Source organism: Lissotriton vulgaris, chromosome 8 (assembly GCF_964263255.1).
Source record: "Lissotriton vulgaris chromosome 8, aLisVul1.2, whole genome shotgun sequence".
NCBI lineage: Eukaryota > Metazoa > Chordata > Amphibia > Caudata > Salamandridae > Lissotriton > Lissotriton vulgaris.
This window is the reverse complement of record NC_141696.1, coordinates 812,970,527-812,988,620: the sequence shown is the minus strand read 5'-3', so window position 1 is coordinate 812,988,620 and position 18,094 is coordinate 812,970,527. Positions and strand designations below refer to the sequence as shown.

The window sequence follows — 18,094 nt, the reverse complement described above, 5'->3', positions numbered from 1 at the left end:
ATATCGCTTAAAAAAATATCGACTACAATTATATCGTTGGACATGAAATTAGCCCTAACACTACAAAAATATCGACTACAAAAATATAGACTACCACAATATCGTTAAAAAAAAAATATCGAGTTCATGTTTGCACACTTTTCTTTCTAAAATACCATCTTTATCATCAATAAAAGTCATTTCTCACTAAAAAAAACGTTTCACATATAATACCTGTTTCTTACATAAAATTACTATTAAACCACATTTACTATACATTCTATTACATGCATTTTATCATTTTCTATTATTCTTTGCATTTAACTAACATTTTCATTACTTATTTTGACATATAAATATATTTCATTTAAACACGAACCTGCTTTAATGCGGGAACAACCACATACCACCATTCTCACATCAACAAACACTCCAATTAACTTAAAAAAATTCAAACTAGCCTATACTATGCTTCCTTACATCCTACAACCAATCAAATCAAAGCACACATAACACATATACTATAAAAGGGCTACATGCATTCTACCATTTGTTGCTGCTACCTCTCTGGAAAGTAGATGCCAACACTTTGAAGATTTTGTTGCAGAATAAACATCTTTAAAGATCCAGCTTACTAGCTAATTAATCAAGTAAGTAACACAGCATTTTTGTAGAAAACTAAATTAGAAGTGCACTATTTTCCTTACATCTCTTAAGTCTTACACTTATTTTATTTTCATGTCTTCCTACTTTTCTGATAGAAACTACTCCAACACAATTCCTATTACATGGTCATATTTCTTCATGTGCAAAATCAGATAGTAAGTATATAATAATTCTCTGTTACACAGCAACTGCTTTTTTTAAACACTAATTTACAAAAGTATTTATTTTTCATAAACATTATATTTACAGATATACAGAAATTGTGCTATTTCTACAGCAAAAACGATAAAACTACACTAATTACACATGTAAGTATAGATGTGTTTGTTATAAAACGGCAAATTTCATTAATGCACATTTTTAAACAACATATCTTGCTTTTTACATCTTCCCTATAGATCATTTGAAAGATCCAAGATCAACTATAGCAAAACACAAGAATACCCTTCAGAAAAATGTAAGTATAATTGTTATTTGCTAAAATGTGGGCACAAAAAACGCTAACTATATTCTTAACACCATGTTATTTATTTTGAATTGCCTCTACAGATATTCAGAAAACATCATACATCTATTCTACATATCATATGAAAACATCCTACACAAAATATACCAATATAGAAGAATAGCCTTGTAAAAAATGTAAGTATATTTATCATTTCTCTAAAACTGCCGAAAATAACACAGTCTATGTTCTTAACAACATCTTATCTATTTTATATTTCCTCTACAGATATTCTGAATACATCATACAGCTATTCTACCTACAACAAATAAAACGACATATGTAGAAGTTAGTATACGTTTAAATCTGTTACATTTCCAAACGGTTCAGTATTAAAATTATAATATTTTGCTTTTATTTCTTCTATCTACTCTACAGATCATACCTGTACTAAATTGATGAACTCCACCAATTACTACTATTCTACTATTTAAACAAGTAAGTATATGTAATGCTTACATCAAATGCACTAGTAGACAAAAATGACAACTGCTTTTGAGTAGGAAATACGTTTGTTATATATAAACATTAACGTTGTTTTTCTATATTTTCATACCAACAGCAAATAAAGACATACATACAAGACCATCATTCAAAAGACATTTCTGCTTCTGTGACTACTACTTTGATTAACTGTAAGTATAAATGCATCACTAATGATGTTAGCACCACATAAGTAAAAAAATGTGTACTGATTTTGTTTCTTTCTACTCTTTCCTAGAACAAGTAAATCAAAATGACTGAAGGTGCAGAATTTGTCATGTCTCAGAAAAATAAATTGCTATTATGCTACATGGGTTATGTGTATAATCAGGAGAGACAAAGTGGTAGAAAGGTTTTTTGGAAGTGTACAAAATACTACTCCAACAAATGTTATGGGAGGGCCACTACCGAGGAAACTAATGTGCTATTTACTAGAGAACATAATCATCCCCCAAATGTCACCGAAATTGAAATTAGAGATGCCTTAGAAAGTATTAAAAGTGCTAGCACACAAAGTGACAAACCCACCACCCAAATACTTAAAGAAGAACTGGTAAAAATCCCTGCCCATGCTTCAGGGCAACTACCCTCTATTGACTCCCTGAAACGCACTATTGCACGCACCAAACGACTCACTAGCACAACCCAACCCAACCCAACTTGTTTTGAAGAAATTATTATTTCCCCCGAAATGGCCATCACACACAATAAAGATAAATTTATTCTTTTTGATAATGAAAGCAGTACAAACAGAATAATTATGTTTGCAACTGCAAGTAATTTACGAAAAATCCAACAGTGTCCCCAATGGATGATGGATGGAACATTTAAACCCTGCCCAAAACCTTTTTACCAACTGTATTCCATCCACGGTTTATACCATCATTCTAACATACCTTTCATTTACTGTTTGCTACCCAACAAACAGCAAACAACCTACACCGAAATTTTAAATGTTCTCAAAACGGAAATCAATAATTATTTTCCCGAAAAAATAATTATTGATTTCGAATTAGCTATGATAAATAGCATTTTGAGAACATTTCCACACACAGCAATCCAGGGTTGCTATTATCATTTTAATCAGAGTATATGGAGGCATCTCCAAAAATCTACTTTAAGTGTACTATACTCTACAGATAGCACCTTTGCCTATCAAGTTAAAAAGTTAATAGCCCTGGCCTACGTCCCTGTTACAGATGTTGCTGAACATTACAATTTATTAATTGACAGCGCATATTATAAGAGGAATGAGGATAAGCTAACACCATTGCTAGACTATTTTGAAGACACTTGGGTGGGAAGGTTGCACAGATCAGGACATCGACGCCAGCCCAAATTCCAAATCCCTTGGTGGAATGTCTATCTCAGTACTTTAAACCAAGAGGCGAAAACCAACAATAGTGTTGAAGGGTGGCATAATGCTTTCCAAGCAACTACAAACAGAGGCAAACCCACTTTCCACAACCTTCTTGAAGCTTTGAAAAAAGAACAAAGCTATCAGGAACTAAGAATGGAACAATCAGTGTCACAAATAGGGCCCAAACTCACTAAACAAACCCAACAAATGTTCCGACTACTTCAAAGTCAAGTCACATTATACCCTACAACTAGAGGTTTAGAATACCTGGCAATAATAGCAAAAAGTCTTCTATAAAAATGTCAAGTAAATATACGAATGTCTTCTTACAATACTAATAAAATTCACATCTCATAAACATATATAATGAATTATAAATAAAACATATTTGTTTGACAAACTTTTAAAAGTTATGTAAAAAAATTTGTAACAAATATGCAATGTTTATAATTTTTTATAACATACACATAACATTAGAAATCGACATTTCCCACCCAATCAAAATTGTAAAATAAATACTTACAATTTTTGGACTTGAGAGACGCAATCAAGGAAAAATCAATCCATACAATCCAATCCAATATCTTACTATTCCAATATGGGATAACCCTCAAAAACCCGAAAATAAATTGTAAAACGTAAAAAAACGCTCCAGGAAATCCCGAAAACAGTAGTGTGTACACGTTAGGATTTAAAGTTATATACACACTATTTAAAAAAAACGGTCACGCATATCAATGTATCAATCCGATTCGAAACCCTCCAAAAAACCCGAAAAAGGTTTAAAAAGTTAAAAAACCGGTCCTGGCAAACCCGAAAAATAGGAGATAAAATTCAAAATATAAGCATAATAACTTAAACATTTGTTTCTCCGTTACAAAACACGCTTCCTTCCATGTAGTTTTCATGCGAGGAACCGAAACCTGTAAAATAACATACATAACGAAAGCCACCCACAAATACCCCCTTCACATTTGTAAATATACTAACAATTAACATTAACCATGTAAGAAGACATTTCCGAACACTTAAAATTAGACTTGAAGGAAAAAAAGCACGACACATCTATAACGGAGACTTTTCACCCAAACGCTACTTAAACTAATAATACATACACCAAAAAACACTACAGAGTTTGATTACACCCTCAAACATGACCACTTACTTATAATTTGTAGTTAAAAATAACCTTACCTCTCTCCACGCGAAGCAACTCCCAACCGCGAGCTTCTCCAGTCCTGAATGGAGCGCAATAACCTTACGCGGTAAAAAAGTAGTCCCCTTAACCCATTTGTGTAAAGGGATAATAGAATAAACAATGTGAAATATAAAATATATAATACATACACATGTATAATGTAACAAATTAATACACTATACTCATGACAATTTTCCTTTATTTAAAAAAAATAATATATTTAATATAAATTAATATATAATATGTATTATATATTAATAATATTAAATAATTATGTAAAACTTTGAATAAAAGATGTAAATATTTAGTTATTCTGTATATTTATATGAATAATTTTGTGTATAATTTTAATAAAACATTATAAATGTTTATGGGAATAATTAATAATGATAAATAATATAACTTATTTATTGTTATTAATATAACAAGTAGAACCATTTAGTATATAAAGAATGGCCTGAAAAAAGTCTCTATTTTATCTGTGAATGTATATATTTTTGTTAATAATAAATAAATGTTTATGTTTATTAATTAATAATAATAATAATTAATAAAATAATTATTATTTTTATTAATTAGTAAAAAAAGATTATATAATTATTTCTAATTATAACAAAATTATATAATTGCTTTACTACAATTTGATAAATACAAGATATTATAATTAAACATATTGTTTCCCTATACAATTATAAACTTTACAACCAAAGCGATTTATATGTTTTATGTAAAAACAACATTGTGTGAATTATACACCAAGAAAATTTATTTTTGTATTTCAATTTATCCTAAGAAATGTAATAATAGTCATGTTACTTGTTAAAAAGAAATATGTATTATATATTTTATTATATTAATATTTAATATTAACATTATTAAATATTAATGTAAGAAATATATAACAAATCATTGTTTAATGTATTTCTATATAAATACTTTAAATTGTAAATGACTGATGGGAATATGTAAAATTTACTGAAAGAATCTAGTAATCCAAATAATTTTTTACATTGACCACATGTATATAAATGTAAAGATGTTATTGTGTGACTAATAAAAGTTAAAAAAAATGTGATGTTATATTTGTTTTTGATGTTATTGTAGTACACAATAAAAAAATTAAAAATTGTTTAATAAACTAATTTGAAAACATCTATGTTGCATTATTTTTTATTATTAAAATACAGTAATGAACAAATGTATACAAATGTGCTGCACACTGACCAATTTTATATGTATTGTTACTACTCCAGTCAATCTAAAATGATAGAAGCTGCAGGACAGTAGCAAAAATTATTTTACTATTCCTACTACACTCAAGGTAATACCATAAAATGTGGTGGAGACTAACCAATGTATTTTTATTAATCCAACTCCAGTGTTGATAATATTACTGATGGTGCTGGACACCAACCAATTAATAATTAGAATTCCAACTCCACTATAGCTACTGTCTGGAAACATGCTAATACATAAATTGTTTTTATCTAAATAAATGGTACTAATGTAAAGTTATAATAATAGCTATTTTCGTGTAATAAATTTAATGTATCACTGTTAAGTTAAACTATACATCAGCACTCTAAAATACCCAAAACTGTCCCAAAACACTAAAAAGACCCCTTCACCCTAAAGGCCAAAACTGACCCAGAACCCTACAAATACCCCTTTATCAACAAACTGAAAACTGACCCTGAACCCTACAAATACCCCTTACCCACAAACTGAAAACTGACCCTGAACCCTACAAATACCCCTTTACCCACAAACTGAAAACTGACCCTGAACCCTACAAATACCCCTTTACCCACAAACTGAAAACTGACCCTGAACCCTACAAATACCCCTTTACCCACAAACTAAAAACTGACCCAGAACCCTACAAATACTCCTTTACCCACAAACTGAAAACTGACCCTGAACCCTACAAATACCCCTTTACCCACAAACTGAAAACTGACCCTGAACCCTACAAATACTCCTTTCCCAACAAACTGAAAACTGACCCTGAACCTTACAAATACTCCTTTCCCAACAAACTAAAAACTGACCCTGAACCCTACAAATACCCCTTTACCCACAAACTGAAAACTGACCCTTAACCCTACAAATACCCCTACACCCACAAACTGAAAACTGACCCTGAACCCTACAAATACTCCTTTCCCAACAACAGAAAACTGACCCTGAACCCTACAAATACCCCTTTACCCACAAACTGAAAACTGACCCTGAACCCTACAAATACCCCTACACCCACAACCTGAAAACTGACCCTGAACCCTACAAATACTCCTTTCCCAACAAACTGAAAACTGACCCTGAACCCTACAAATACCCCTACACCCACAAACTGAAAACTGACCCTGAACCCTACAAATACTCCTTTCCCAACAAACTGAAAACTGACCCTGAACTCTACAAATACCCCTTTACCCACAAACTGAAAACTGACCCTGAACCCTACAAATACCCCTTTACCCACAAACTGAAAACTGACCCTGAACCCTACAAATAGCCCTTCACCCACAAACTGAAAACTGACCCTGAACCCTACAAATACTCCTTTTCCCACAAACTGAAAACTGACCCTGAACCCTACAAATACCCCTTTACCCACAAACTGAAAACTGACCCTGAACCCTACAAATACCCCTACACCCACAACCTGAAAACTAACCCTGAACCTCCCAAAAACTCCTTTACCCACAAACTGAAAACTGACCCTGACCCCTACAAATACCCCTTTACCCACAAACTGAAAACTGACCCTGAACTCTACAAATAGCCCTTTACACAAGAACTGAAAACTGACCCTCAACCTAAAAAATACCCATTTACCCACAAACGTAAAAATTTTCCAAATCCCACTAAATACACCTTTACTCACGACTAGAAAAATGACCCAGAACCCTAAAAAATGAACCTATAACAAAAACTATGAAACAAAGCCAGAACACTATAAATAATAATGAACAAAACATTAAACATAAATATATAAAAAAAACAAATATTTTTAAAAAAACTATTATAAAATATATTATCACATTAGCTATAATAATAATTTAGATTAATTAATATTGTTTAATTCCAATTAATTAATTAACATCAACATTAATTAACACATTACATTTAAATGTATACAATTAATGTAATTAAGTCATTATTATAAATTAATTACCAATTAATTTATTTAAATGATATGCAATATATTAATTACATCATTAACTAATTATAATTAATGTGTTAGCAATTAATAAATGTAAATAATATACTAATTCTTAATACAATAAATCACTAATTATTATTAATTAATAACCAATGTATCAATTAAAATCATATACAAATTAATTTTTAAAAATATTGATTATTAATAATCAATTAATCAATTAAATTATATTCTAATTAATCAATTAAACAATTAACTAATTAATATTAATTAATTACCAATTAAAATCTAATTAAAACAATTACCAAACATATATTAACTAATTAATTATTATTAAATTACTTCCCACCCTATTCCCCTATAAACCCACAACCCGCTCCTAAACATTAGGTACTATTTATTTATATAATATATATATATTATTTTATAAAATTAATATTTTCTAACATTTTCTCGATATTTTTTACTTTCACTATATTTCGATATTTTGTCTAGTCGATATTTTTGAGTCGATATTTTTGTATTCGATATTTTTGGGTCATTTTTGCAGTCGATATTTTTTTCAACGATATTCCTATAGTCGATATTTTGTTAATGTCGATATTTTTCCGTCGATATTTTGTCCATTCGATATTATGTAGTCGATATTATGTCCAGTTACCCTAGTACCCACTAGTTCTATTTGATTTACAAGACCTATGGATATGTAGTAACATTTACTGAGGACATATATGTAAATTAAATGTACCAATTAGGTATAAATCAATTGTACCATGTTTTAGGGAAAAAACACAAGCACTTTGCCACCGATTAGCAGAGGAAAAGTGCACAGAATCCTAGAAGCCAACAAAACGAGTTCAGCAGCAGGTAGGTAGTGGAAGGAAAAAATCAGGGATGACACTGCAGAAAGGGCCAGGTCCAACAATCTTTCACTCATTCATGCCCAAGGTGGAAACTGCAGTGGGAAGTTTTCTGTATACCCTCCAACATGAAATATTATGGGTGTGCATAAACTTCCAAGGATAATTCCATTCTGGAGCACCCACACCTAGCCCAACCCTGTGCTTAATCTGTGCCACTGGTTGTAGGTGGTGGGCACTGGGGCTTATTTTTGTGGCCTGAGGTTATTTTTTTCACCAGACTTTGACCCACAGCAGGAGAGAGAAAGATACAGAAACCAGGGATGAAATAGAGTGTGTAACGGTGTGATAAACAGAGACAGGTAGGGTGGTGGATAAAAGATGTATAAGGTTGAACCAAGGCTATGCATCCTTTTTATTTGTCATCAGGGTTTTAAGTGGGATGAAAAAAACTGGGGGGGGGGTGGGTCTATCTAAGGAGTGTGGCGAATGTAATAAAGGGCATGGCTAAAAAACATCAGCTAAAAACCTGTGCTTAGCATAGTGCACCACTCGGCTGGTATTTTTCTGTTTCTATCATTGCATCCAGATATCTAATACAACAAGTAACATTGCACCTAAAACAAGCCAGGACTATTGACTTTGCCAATGGTTGTTAGTTGCATAAGACAAATAAGCAACAACTACGGCTTCATTGTATAGAATATTGAAAATGCTTCAGTTCTGAAATGAGACTGTGAAAGCACTATAACGAGTCTCTTTGAAGTTACCTCATGGCAGTGAAGGTTGTAACTGCTGCAGAGTTGAGATTTTTTTTCACCCTGATGGTGAAGGCAAAAATGGAGAGCCCGATAGGAACCCGTCTCAGCAGCTGCTTTTTAGAACTGCCGGTGCTGAGCACCGTCAGGACACAGCCCACTTAAAGTTCTGTTTGTCATCCTCAGTATCGGGCACCACCAGAGTGGGCACTGAAGAAAAATGTTGAGGCTATGCGTTTATTATTATTTTTGTTTTACTAATAAAGCTCTGCCCGACTTCTGGGCAAAAGTTTACTCATGCATAAAAGTATGTGTAAGTAAATCTATTTATGAGTGGAAATCAATATTTTGAGAGTCCAAAACATGAATTTACACCCATAAATCGAGAAATTTTTCCATGTGAGTTGGAGAATTGGGCGCAATATATTTATTGACAGCCCATAATCACAGTTTGCTTCAAAGTAAAAATAATGCACTGCTTGTGAATGACCCCCCCCACCCCTCCCACCCCTCCTACTGTTACTGTTTACTCAACACGCCCTGGAATGCAAATCTTAGGCATACTTCTGTTTTAATTGTTTTTTAACCGTTTTATAGGTTTCATGGCTCCAGAATTACTGCAAGGCGAAGAATATGACTATTCAGTGGATTATTTCTCGCTTGGTGCTACACTGTATGAAATGATCGCAGCGAAGGGACCCTTCCGATCCCGAGGTGAAAAGGTAACAAAGTCTTCCTTGACTGGATGCAACCTGTCTGTCCTCACAGCTTCCCACCTGCCTGCTTCCCACCACAGTTTCCTATTTATGTACTAGGGACCAGGGGCCCGATGTAGGTCGGTCAGTAACGGCCGAAAATCGGTATTTTCGGCCGTTACCGACCGGTATACCTGAAATGGTATGTAGGGGCACAATTTTACAGAATCAGAATCAGGTGTTCTGTCCTTTGAGAGGAGACTTCTTCGCTGCTGGTCGTCCCTGACTTGACCTCTCTTCCTGCTTTGCTGTGCCCGGTCTCCCTCCCGCCGCCGCTGTTGTTACCTTAGCGGCCGCCGAGCGGAGGGAGACTACAACTCCCAGCCTGCCAAGCGACCCGGATCCACTCCAGCGGGGTCATCGCGCCCTGAGGCGCTAGAAAAACGCTGCTCCCTCGGCAGAGCGGGTGTTCTGTCCTTTGAGAGGAGACTTCTTCGCTGCTGGTCGTCCCTGACTTGACCTCTCTTCCTGCTTTGCTGTGCCCGGTCTCCCTCCCGCCGCCGCTGTTGTTACCTTAGCGGCCGCCGAGCGGAGGGAGACTACAACTCCCAGCCTGCCCAGCGACCCGGATCCACTCCAGCGGGGTCATCGCGCCCTGAGGCGCTAGAAAAACGCTGCTCCCTCCGCGTCGCGGGACGCGAGCGGGACGCCCGGACGAAGCCCGGACAAAGGGCGGGCCGTCTGAGGCCGTCCGAGGCTGGACAAGGTTGGGTTGGGCCCGTTACTCTGCTAAAAAACCTGATTCAAGGAGGTGAGCCTGTGTTATAGCTGGGGGTTATTTATTGAATTGTTGCCTCTTGGAGCACCTGTTTACCCCGTGCTTACGAAAAGCATTGTCTGTTAGTGAATTATGCCCGGCAAAAAGTTATCCCCTGCAAAAAACACTATGGACAACTATATCTTTCAGGTAGTTGCCAAAATTAATAGTGACAGGAGATCTTCGCTTGGCCTGAGTTCACCGTCTGCCCTGGGTTCACCAACTTCGCCGGCTTCAGCTTTTGCCGAGTCCACAGAGCAACCTACCTCCTGCTGTCCACCTGTAAGTGAATCTGACCAAGCTGATATCGCTGTAATGAACCGGTCGGTTCTGATTGAGTTAGACAGCGAGAGTGAGATGGAGACTGAACAATAACTACCCGAGGACAAAGCCCCCACTCCGGTGCCCGCTCCACGATCCACCAGAGGGGCTAAAAAGCCACAGCCACAGCCGAAACGATTTGGGCTCAGATCAAGCCACAAAAAGATTGCATCGCCCCCTAGCAAATCCGCAAGGGAAGAAGATGTCACTCTGGATGACGTTTCTATGTCTCTTACTAGTGGTCAATTTAAGAACTTACTGAGTATGATAGACACTAAGATAAAGGACATTGTTAATCCGCTGTTAGGCAGAATTGATAAACTCACTAAGGAAGTGAATCGCCTTGGGGGTTTGCTGAATCAAACCTTATCTGAAGTAGGCAAACTACCAGATGCTGTTTCTAGTAGGGTTGAGTCCAGTAAGGCCTCTTCTTCTTTGGTGGGTGGTGGGGCTTCCTCACTACCAGTTCCTCCGGTGGCTCCCTTGATATCCATTTTAGATAGTGCAGAGAATAAAGATGTTCCCTCAGATGCATCCTCCGCCCCAGAATCTGTAAATGGCTCGGTAGAGTTGATAGTTGAGGCCTCTCCATTGGTCTTGGTTTTAGCCAATGTTCCTCTTTTGCAGTCTGGTCAGGAAGAATCTACCTCATCCCTATTGTCTAAAGCACTTTATTGGTTAACAAATAACATGGTAATAACTCCTAGGGGTAGGCACCAATTGGCTGACGAAATAGTAAAGGCTAGAAGGGTGAGGTGGATAGGTAATAGTACAAAGAAGTTTATGGGTGACTGCGTCATCCTACATTTTTCTGACCCAGAGGTTTTGGCCAATATTCTACCCAACCTTCTACCTCCGCAGCGGAGATCGACTGAAATCATTCCACTCACTTTAGACTTTTTCTATCAGTGTAGTGGGAGGGTCTCTAATAAAACAATGCTAAAAACTAAGTGGAACGTTGTCCCAACAAAAGGGCGGAGGGAAGTGAAGCAACCAGAGAGGGGTCTAAATCTAGAGAATAGATTTTCAGCCCTTTCCAATCTTGATGCCTGTGATTGACTCTCTATAAATCTAAGTCAAGTACCACTAGCAAATGGGGATCAAAATTCGGATAGCTTATCTACCCAGAATGTTAATTACCTTACCAATGATTTGTCGAATAACTTGGTTGTCCAACCAGAGGGTGAGGCTTGTGTACTAAATTCTTTTCCTGGATTACGCCAGGGTCGTTTGTCTGGAGTTGCTAACCTACTCTGCTGGAATATAGCTGGGCTGACATCCAAGCTCGATTGTGGGGATTGGCTTGGCTTTGTTACCCAATTTGATATTTGTATATTCTAGGAAACTTGGGCCTGCGACCCTGTCTTTGTATTAAGCTATTTGAATTTTTATGTGTCAGCTGTCAAGGGTCCGAAAGGTAGACCTATGGGGGGGCTTACTATCTGGATTCGACAAGCAATAAATTTCTCAGTTAAAAATATAGCTACTGGACACAATGATATCCAGCTTATTAGGATTTCTAATGACAGAACAGGGTCACTTGATATTTACAATATTTATATTAGGAGTTCCAAAGGTCGATCTGAAACATTACTAACCTTGGCCGACCTCATCGAGGAGCACTCCGTTAAAAATAACATCGTTATAGCAGGAGACCTTAATAGGACGTTTGAGCCATTGGTTGTGGGAGATGCTTTCACTGGTGCTGATGAGGATTCCTTCTGGGGCATCCCTGAACTACAACTGAAACCAGTCTCCCGTTGGACAGAGGACATTATAGCTATTAATGCACTGTGTCTTGAAAAAGGCTTGAGAGCTATGAACGGGAGAACAGCTGGGGATAGAATTGGCTCACCAACATTCGACAATAGGAGGCACAAAAGTCGAATTGACTATGTGATCTGCAGTTTGCATTTGTGGCCTGCCCTTTGTGATATGGAAGTCATCATAAGATCTGAGAGTGACCATAACCCCCTAAGTGTGACTCACAAATGGTGGCCTGCTGAATCAAACTCTAGCTGCATGAATGAATCCGTCCCTCCGCCCATTATCCCGAGAACAATATGCGTAGGCTACGTTGGGACACTGTAGCGAGAAATCAGCAGGCCATTGATAATATTAACAGTGAAACTGATCAAGCCATTCGAGCTATGGAACTGGCTAATGCCTCTCCTAAGGATCTGGGTGAAGTGGTCAAAATACATGATACCCTCTTTGGTAAGATCAAGGCGCACTTTCTAAGACCTGATAAACATAAGGGGGTTACTACCAGAAAAGATGCTAGATGGTATAACTCTGATTGTAGGAAGGCAAGACTCGACCTTGGCCGGGCAATCAAGAAGCGAGACTGTGTGTCTGTTTCTCTAGCCAGGAAAGAATATAAAGTATGCATTGCTAAAGCTAAGAAGGATTGGGACGAGCAACACTGGTGCAAACTGAAAATGGCCAGTGACAGGTAGGATTCCAGAGTATTCTGGAATATTGTAAAATGGGGTTCTGAGAGAGCTGAAGAGTCACCAAGTAATAACGTCTCACAGGAGGCATGGGTTGAATTCTTTAGTTCGCAATACACTCTTAATACCCGGGTCTCAGTTGATGACAGTACAGCTATGAAGTTTTTTGATGATGACAACTTTAACTATAAAGAGATTATGTCTGCAATCTGTACAGTAAAGCGCGGGCGAGCTCCAGGACAAGATGGAGTACCCGCTGATATATTCTTAAATGATAGTGAACGCTGGTACAAATATATACATTTGCTTATAAACTCAATTGCTCAAGGAGCAGATGTCCCTGATTCATGGAGGGGTGCAGTTATTATCCCCGTGTATAAGAAGGGGGACCGAGCTCAGCCCTGTAACTATAGGCCTATTAGCCTTATTGACACTGTGCAAAAAATCGTGGGTCGCGTGGTGGTCAATAGGCTTCTCGACTGGGCTGAGGATTTTAATATTCTATCTCCATTCCAAGCAGGTTTTAGAAGGACAACAAGCACGATCGATCAAGTGTTCCGCTTCCAATTATTACAGTGGAAAACCGTGGTTCTGGGGGGGTGTAGCCTGTTTGCGGCATTTGTCGACTTGCGGGCTGCATTCGACCTGGTCCCACGTGCAAAACTGTGGCAGGTCTTGCATAGCTTGGGGGGTTCCGATGAGTTACTAACCCTGATACTGCGCCTCCACGAGTCTAACTATGCAAAAATTCAGTGGGGCGGTCACGGGATGGTCACTCCTGATTTCCGTGTCGAAAAAGGGGTCAGACAAGGGTGCTCAATGGCTCCTACTCTATTTACATTGTTTATAAACGGGGTAGTTTCTCGATTGGTAACTGCGAATGTTGATGCTCCCTCTCTTGCAGGACTAAAAATCCCCATACTAATGTTTGCGGATGACACGCTAATTTTATCAAAAACCCCTAGTGGACTACAGCGTGCTCTGACAATTTTTGAGAACTTTTGTGGGGAACATGGACTGGAGGTGAATACTATGAAAACTAAACTAATGAGCTTCAAGCCGCAGCGTAGCTTTAAGTCCAAAATTATGATGAGTGGAGGGCCTTTAGAGTTAGTTAAATCATTCACATACCTAGGTATCCAAATAACTGATGACCATAGGTGGAGCCAGCATATAAATATTGCTATTTTGCGACACAAACAAATAGCTGGCACAATTAATTCTGAACACAGGAAATCGCTAACCAAACCTGTTAAACCAGCCTTATTGGTATATGAAGCAAAGGCTATTGGGTCTGCACTTTACGGCGCTGAAATGTGGGGCTTTGAAAATCTTACATCTCTGCAAGCCTCTGAAAATAAATTTTTAAGAACTTTTACCGGTACACCTAAAAGTACTCCGTTGTTGCCTCTCCGATACGACCTAGGAAGGAAACAAATCAAGGACTTGGCCAGATTACGCCCGATCTTGTATTGGCGCAGACTCTGGACCACTCCTGAGCTCTCACATTATGCCGCGGGTTTTGTGGATGTGATCAAAGCTGATGGCTTTCACAAGATAAGCTGGCTTAAATTATTGAAACCTATATTGTTTGAGCTAGGGTTGAGTTCTTTATGGCAGGACCCTGCTGGGACATCTTTCCCTTCTAAGCGTGTCTTAAAAGATATTTTTTGGGAATGGATTGTTACTAAAACTTTAAATGCTTCAAGCTCTGGGTCCATGTCTTCGCATTTTCTTGAGGCCAAAATGTATCCAGTCTTGGAACCATATTGGGATATCATCTCCAAACCAGGTGACAGGAAGCTCCTATTCCAACTGAGAGCTGGTGCACTTCCTATAAAAATATTGACAGCTAAATGGGGTTCAGGTGGAAGTAGCACCTGCCCAGCTTGTGGGTTGGGGGATGAGTCTCTGGGTCACTTTCTGTTTTCATGCGGATCATATGCTATTCCAAGACGAGTATGGTTAGCTCCTATGTGCAGGAACCTTGGGACATCAAGTAGTTCAGTAGCTATGCAAATTATTTGTACGACTCAAGTTTCTTGGATCCTGATAGCTACAGCAAAATATCTGGGTTGGGCATGGATGCTCAGGCAGAGACTGCTAGTTAAATAACTATTCTCTGCCCGACAATTTAGACAGAGACTGCTAGTTAAATAACTATTCTCTGTGTGACAAATTGGCCCTCATGAATTTGACATTACTGCTTTTTATCTATCAAGGACCATGTATCAAGATAGAGACTGCTAGTTAATCAACTATTCTCTGTCTTGATAATTGTTTTTTTGCATTTGTATAATTGCTTTTAGACTCCAGCGTTTCTCATCTTGAAAAGTATTTTTATCAAATGTTTTAATTCTTCTTTTAACCGAATGAATTTTTATATGTAACCTATAGTGTTGCGTCAATGTGCTGGATTGTAAATTTAATTTGTTTTTAAATTCTTGTGTATAATATGCTTTTATGAGTAACAACTCGAATAAAGCACTTTTTGACTTGACTTGAGAATCAGTAAATTTACCGATTCGGTAAATTTACCGATTCTGTAAAATACCGAATCGGTATTTTTACCGATTCGGTAATTTTCCGATGTAGGTGGGACTCTTCAGAGTCCCAGGAGCCTTAACGAATTGGTATTTTACCATCAAATCCAATTTGATGGTAAAATACCGATTCAGATGTGCATGCACATGTGTGCATGCACACCTATGCCATGTGACAGGCAGACCTGCCCTTAGGGCAGGTATGCCTGCCACATGGCACCCGTGCCTGTTTTGGGGGTGCCAGAGGGTGTCAAAGTGACAACCCTGCGCCCTTGTGTGAATCGGTATCTACCGATTCGGTATTAATGCCCATTCATTCCTATGGGCTTTGAAGCCCATAGGAATGAATGGGCATTACCGATTCTGTATTTACAGAATCGGTAAATACCGATTGTTAAACATTCGGTATTTCGACATCTGGATATACCTACATATCCACAGTTTAGATTTACCGATTTTTAATTACCGAATCGGTAAAATCTGGCCCCATATGTAGGTAAATGTAGGTAATGTACATGTAATGTAATGTAATGTAATGTAGGTAAATAGCATTTACCGATTCAAAAATACCGAATTTTACCGATTCGGTATTTTCGAATCGGTAAATGCTATGTAGCAAATCATTCGGTAAAAATTACCGAATCATTAAGATTCGGTATTTACCAAATAGGTATTTACCGATTCTGTAATTGCCATTCATTCCTATGGGCCTGGAGGCCCATAGGAATGAATGTCAATTACCGAATCGGTAAATACCAATTCAGTAAAAAGGGGAAAACATTGAAGGGTGGCAGGGTGTCACTTTGACACCCTGTTGCACCCCTCAATTGTGTATGGGTGCACATCTTGCAGACATACATGCCCTAAGGGCATGTATGTCTGCAACATGGCACTGAAGCAATTTGCATAAAATTGCTTTTTGGGGTGTTTTCGTTATTTACCACCAACTTGTAGTTGGTGGTAAATAACGAATCCTAACATGGTATAAGCACTCATTTAAGTGCTCTCTACATTAGGAATTCGGTAATTTACCGAATCGGTATTTGAGAAATCAGTAATTTACTGATTCCTTAAATTACTGATTCGGTAAATTACCGAATCGTTAATTTCGGCTCCTACATCAGAAAAGCCTATTACCGGTCGGTAACGTCTGAAATTCATTAATTTACGCCGTTACCGACCGGTAATAGCCTTCCTACACCTTGCCCGTAGTGCCGGCTTGATAGCATATATTCTTCGGGCCTCATTTACAATATTTTGATGCGAGGCTTACTGCGCTGCTGTGCGTCAAAATAAAAGGGCAGGAATGCGCCATATCTACAAGATGTGTTGCATTCCTATCCTTTTCCCCTGCGCCGGCACAGCAAGCTAGCCTGGCTAATGAAGGGTGTTACCCCGAAATGGGTCCCAGGGTGCTTGTTTCTGGCCTGGCAGACTGATTTGCATATGGCTGGGTCTAAACTGGAATGGAGTGGCGTGCAAAAAAAACATTATGGATTTAACCCTGATCTGTGACTGGAGATGAATGTTTGGTTAATTCAGCATTCCGCCCATCATCTGTTCTTTTTGCACAAACAGCAGCCGTGCTCCAGCGCAGACACCCTTGTGTCATTTTGCAAGGGTGCCTGTGCTGAGGGGATGATTGGTTTTGTCGGGAAGAGACACCTTCCTGCACAAAAAAAAATAAAGGTATTTTCCTCTTTATAGTCGTACTGATCTTGCAGCACGCCTAGCAAAGAGGAAAAACAGGGAGAACTAAAAGTACTTCTCGTTGCGCCCCCTTACGCCTCCTCTGGGGAGCCGTAGGATTCTGATGCATTCCCAGGTTTACAAAGTGTTGTAAATTTGGGAATGCATCAAGTTCCATGGATGTTGCGTGGGAACACCCAAAGAAGCACCCAAGGAAGGCTCCTTTCACACAATTATGCATGGAAGGGAAACATATTTACGAGGCCAGAAAGTCACGCAGGGTGACTTTATATGGCCTTGTAAATATAGGAAAGCCCATTGCGCTGCTGGTGCATCAATAAAATTGATGCACCGAGGGCACAATGTGCTTGTAAATCAGCCCCTACATTTCTTTCTTTCAGATAGGAGATAGGAAAGAGGAAGACTTTTTCATGTTAACTTGGCAGTATGCAGCTACACCATCACCTTATATCACACTGTATTTATTACTTATATAATCGTGAGGTAGTTTTCGGAAAGCAGTACAAACCCCCATGGAGCAGCATCGGAGAGCTCTGAGCTAGTGGTACGTACTGGTGGGACGTATGCTGACCTTGAT

At 38.0% G+C, this 18,094-nt stretch overlaps 1 protein-coding gene across 1 annotated transcript in view; it reads left to right on the top strand.

Annotated features, from left to right (window-relative positions):
- GRK1 (G protein-coupled receptor kinase 1) overlaps positions 1-18,094 on the top strand; it is a 656,045-nt gene that overhangs the window by 301,236 nt on the left and 336,715 nt on the right. The window contains exon 5 of the mRNA XM_086933387.1: positions 9,576-9,700. Coding sequence (XP_086789513.1) covers positions 9,576-9,700 — 125 coding nt within the window. The remainder of the gene's footprint in view (positions 1-9,575; positions 9,701-18,094) is intronic.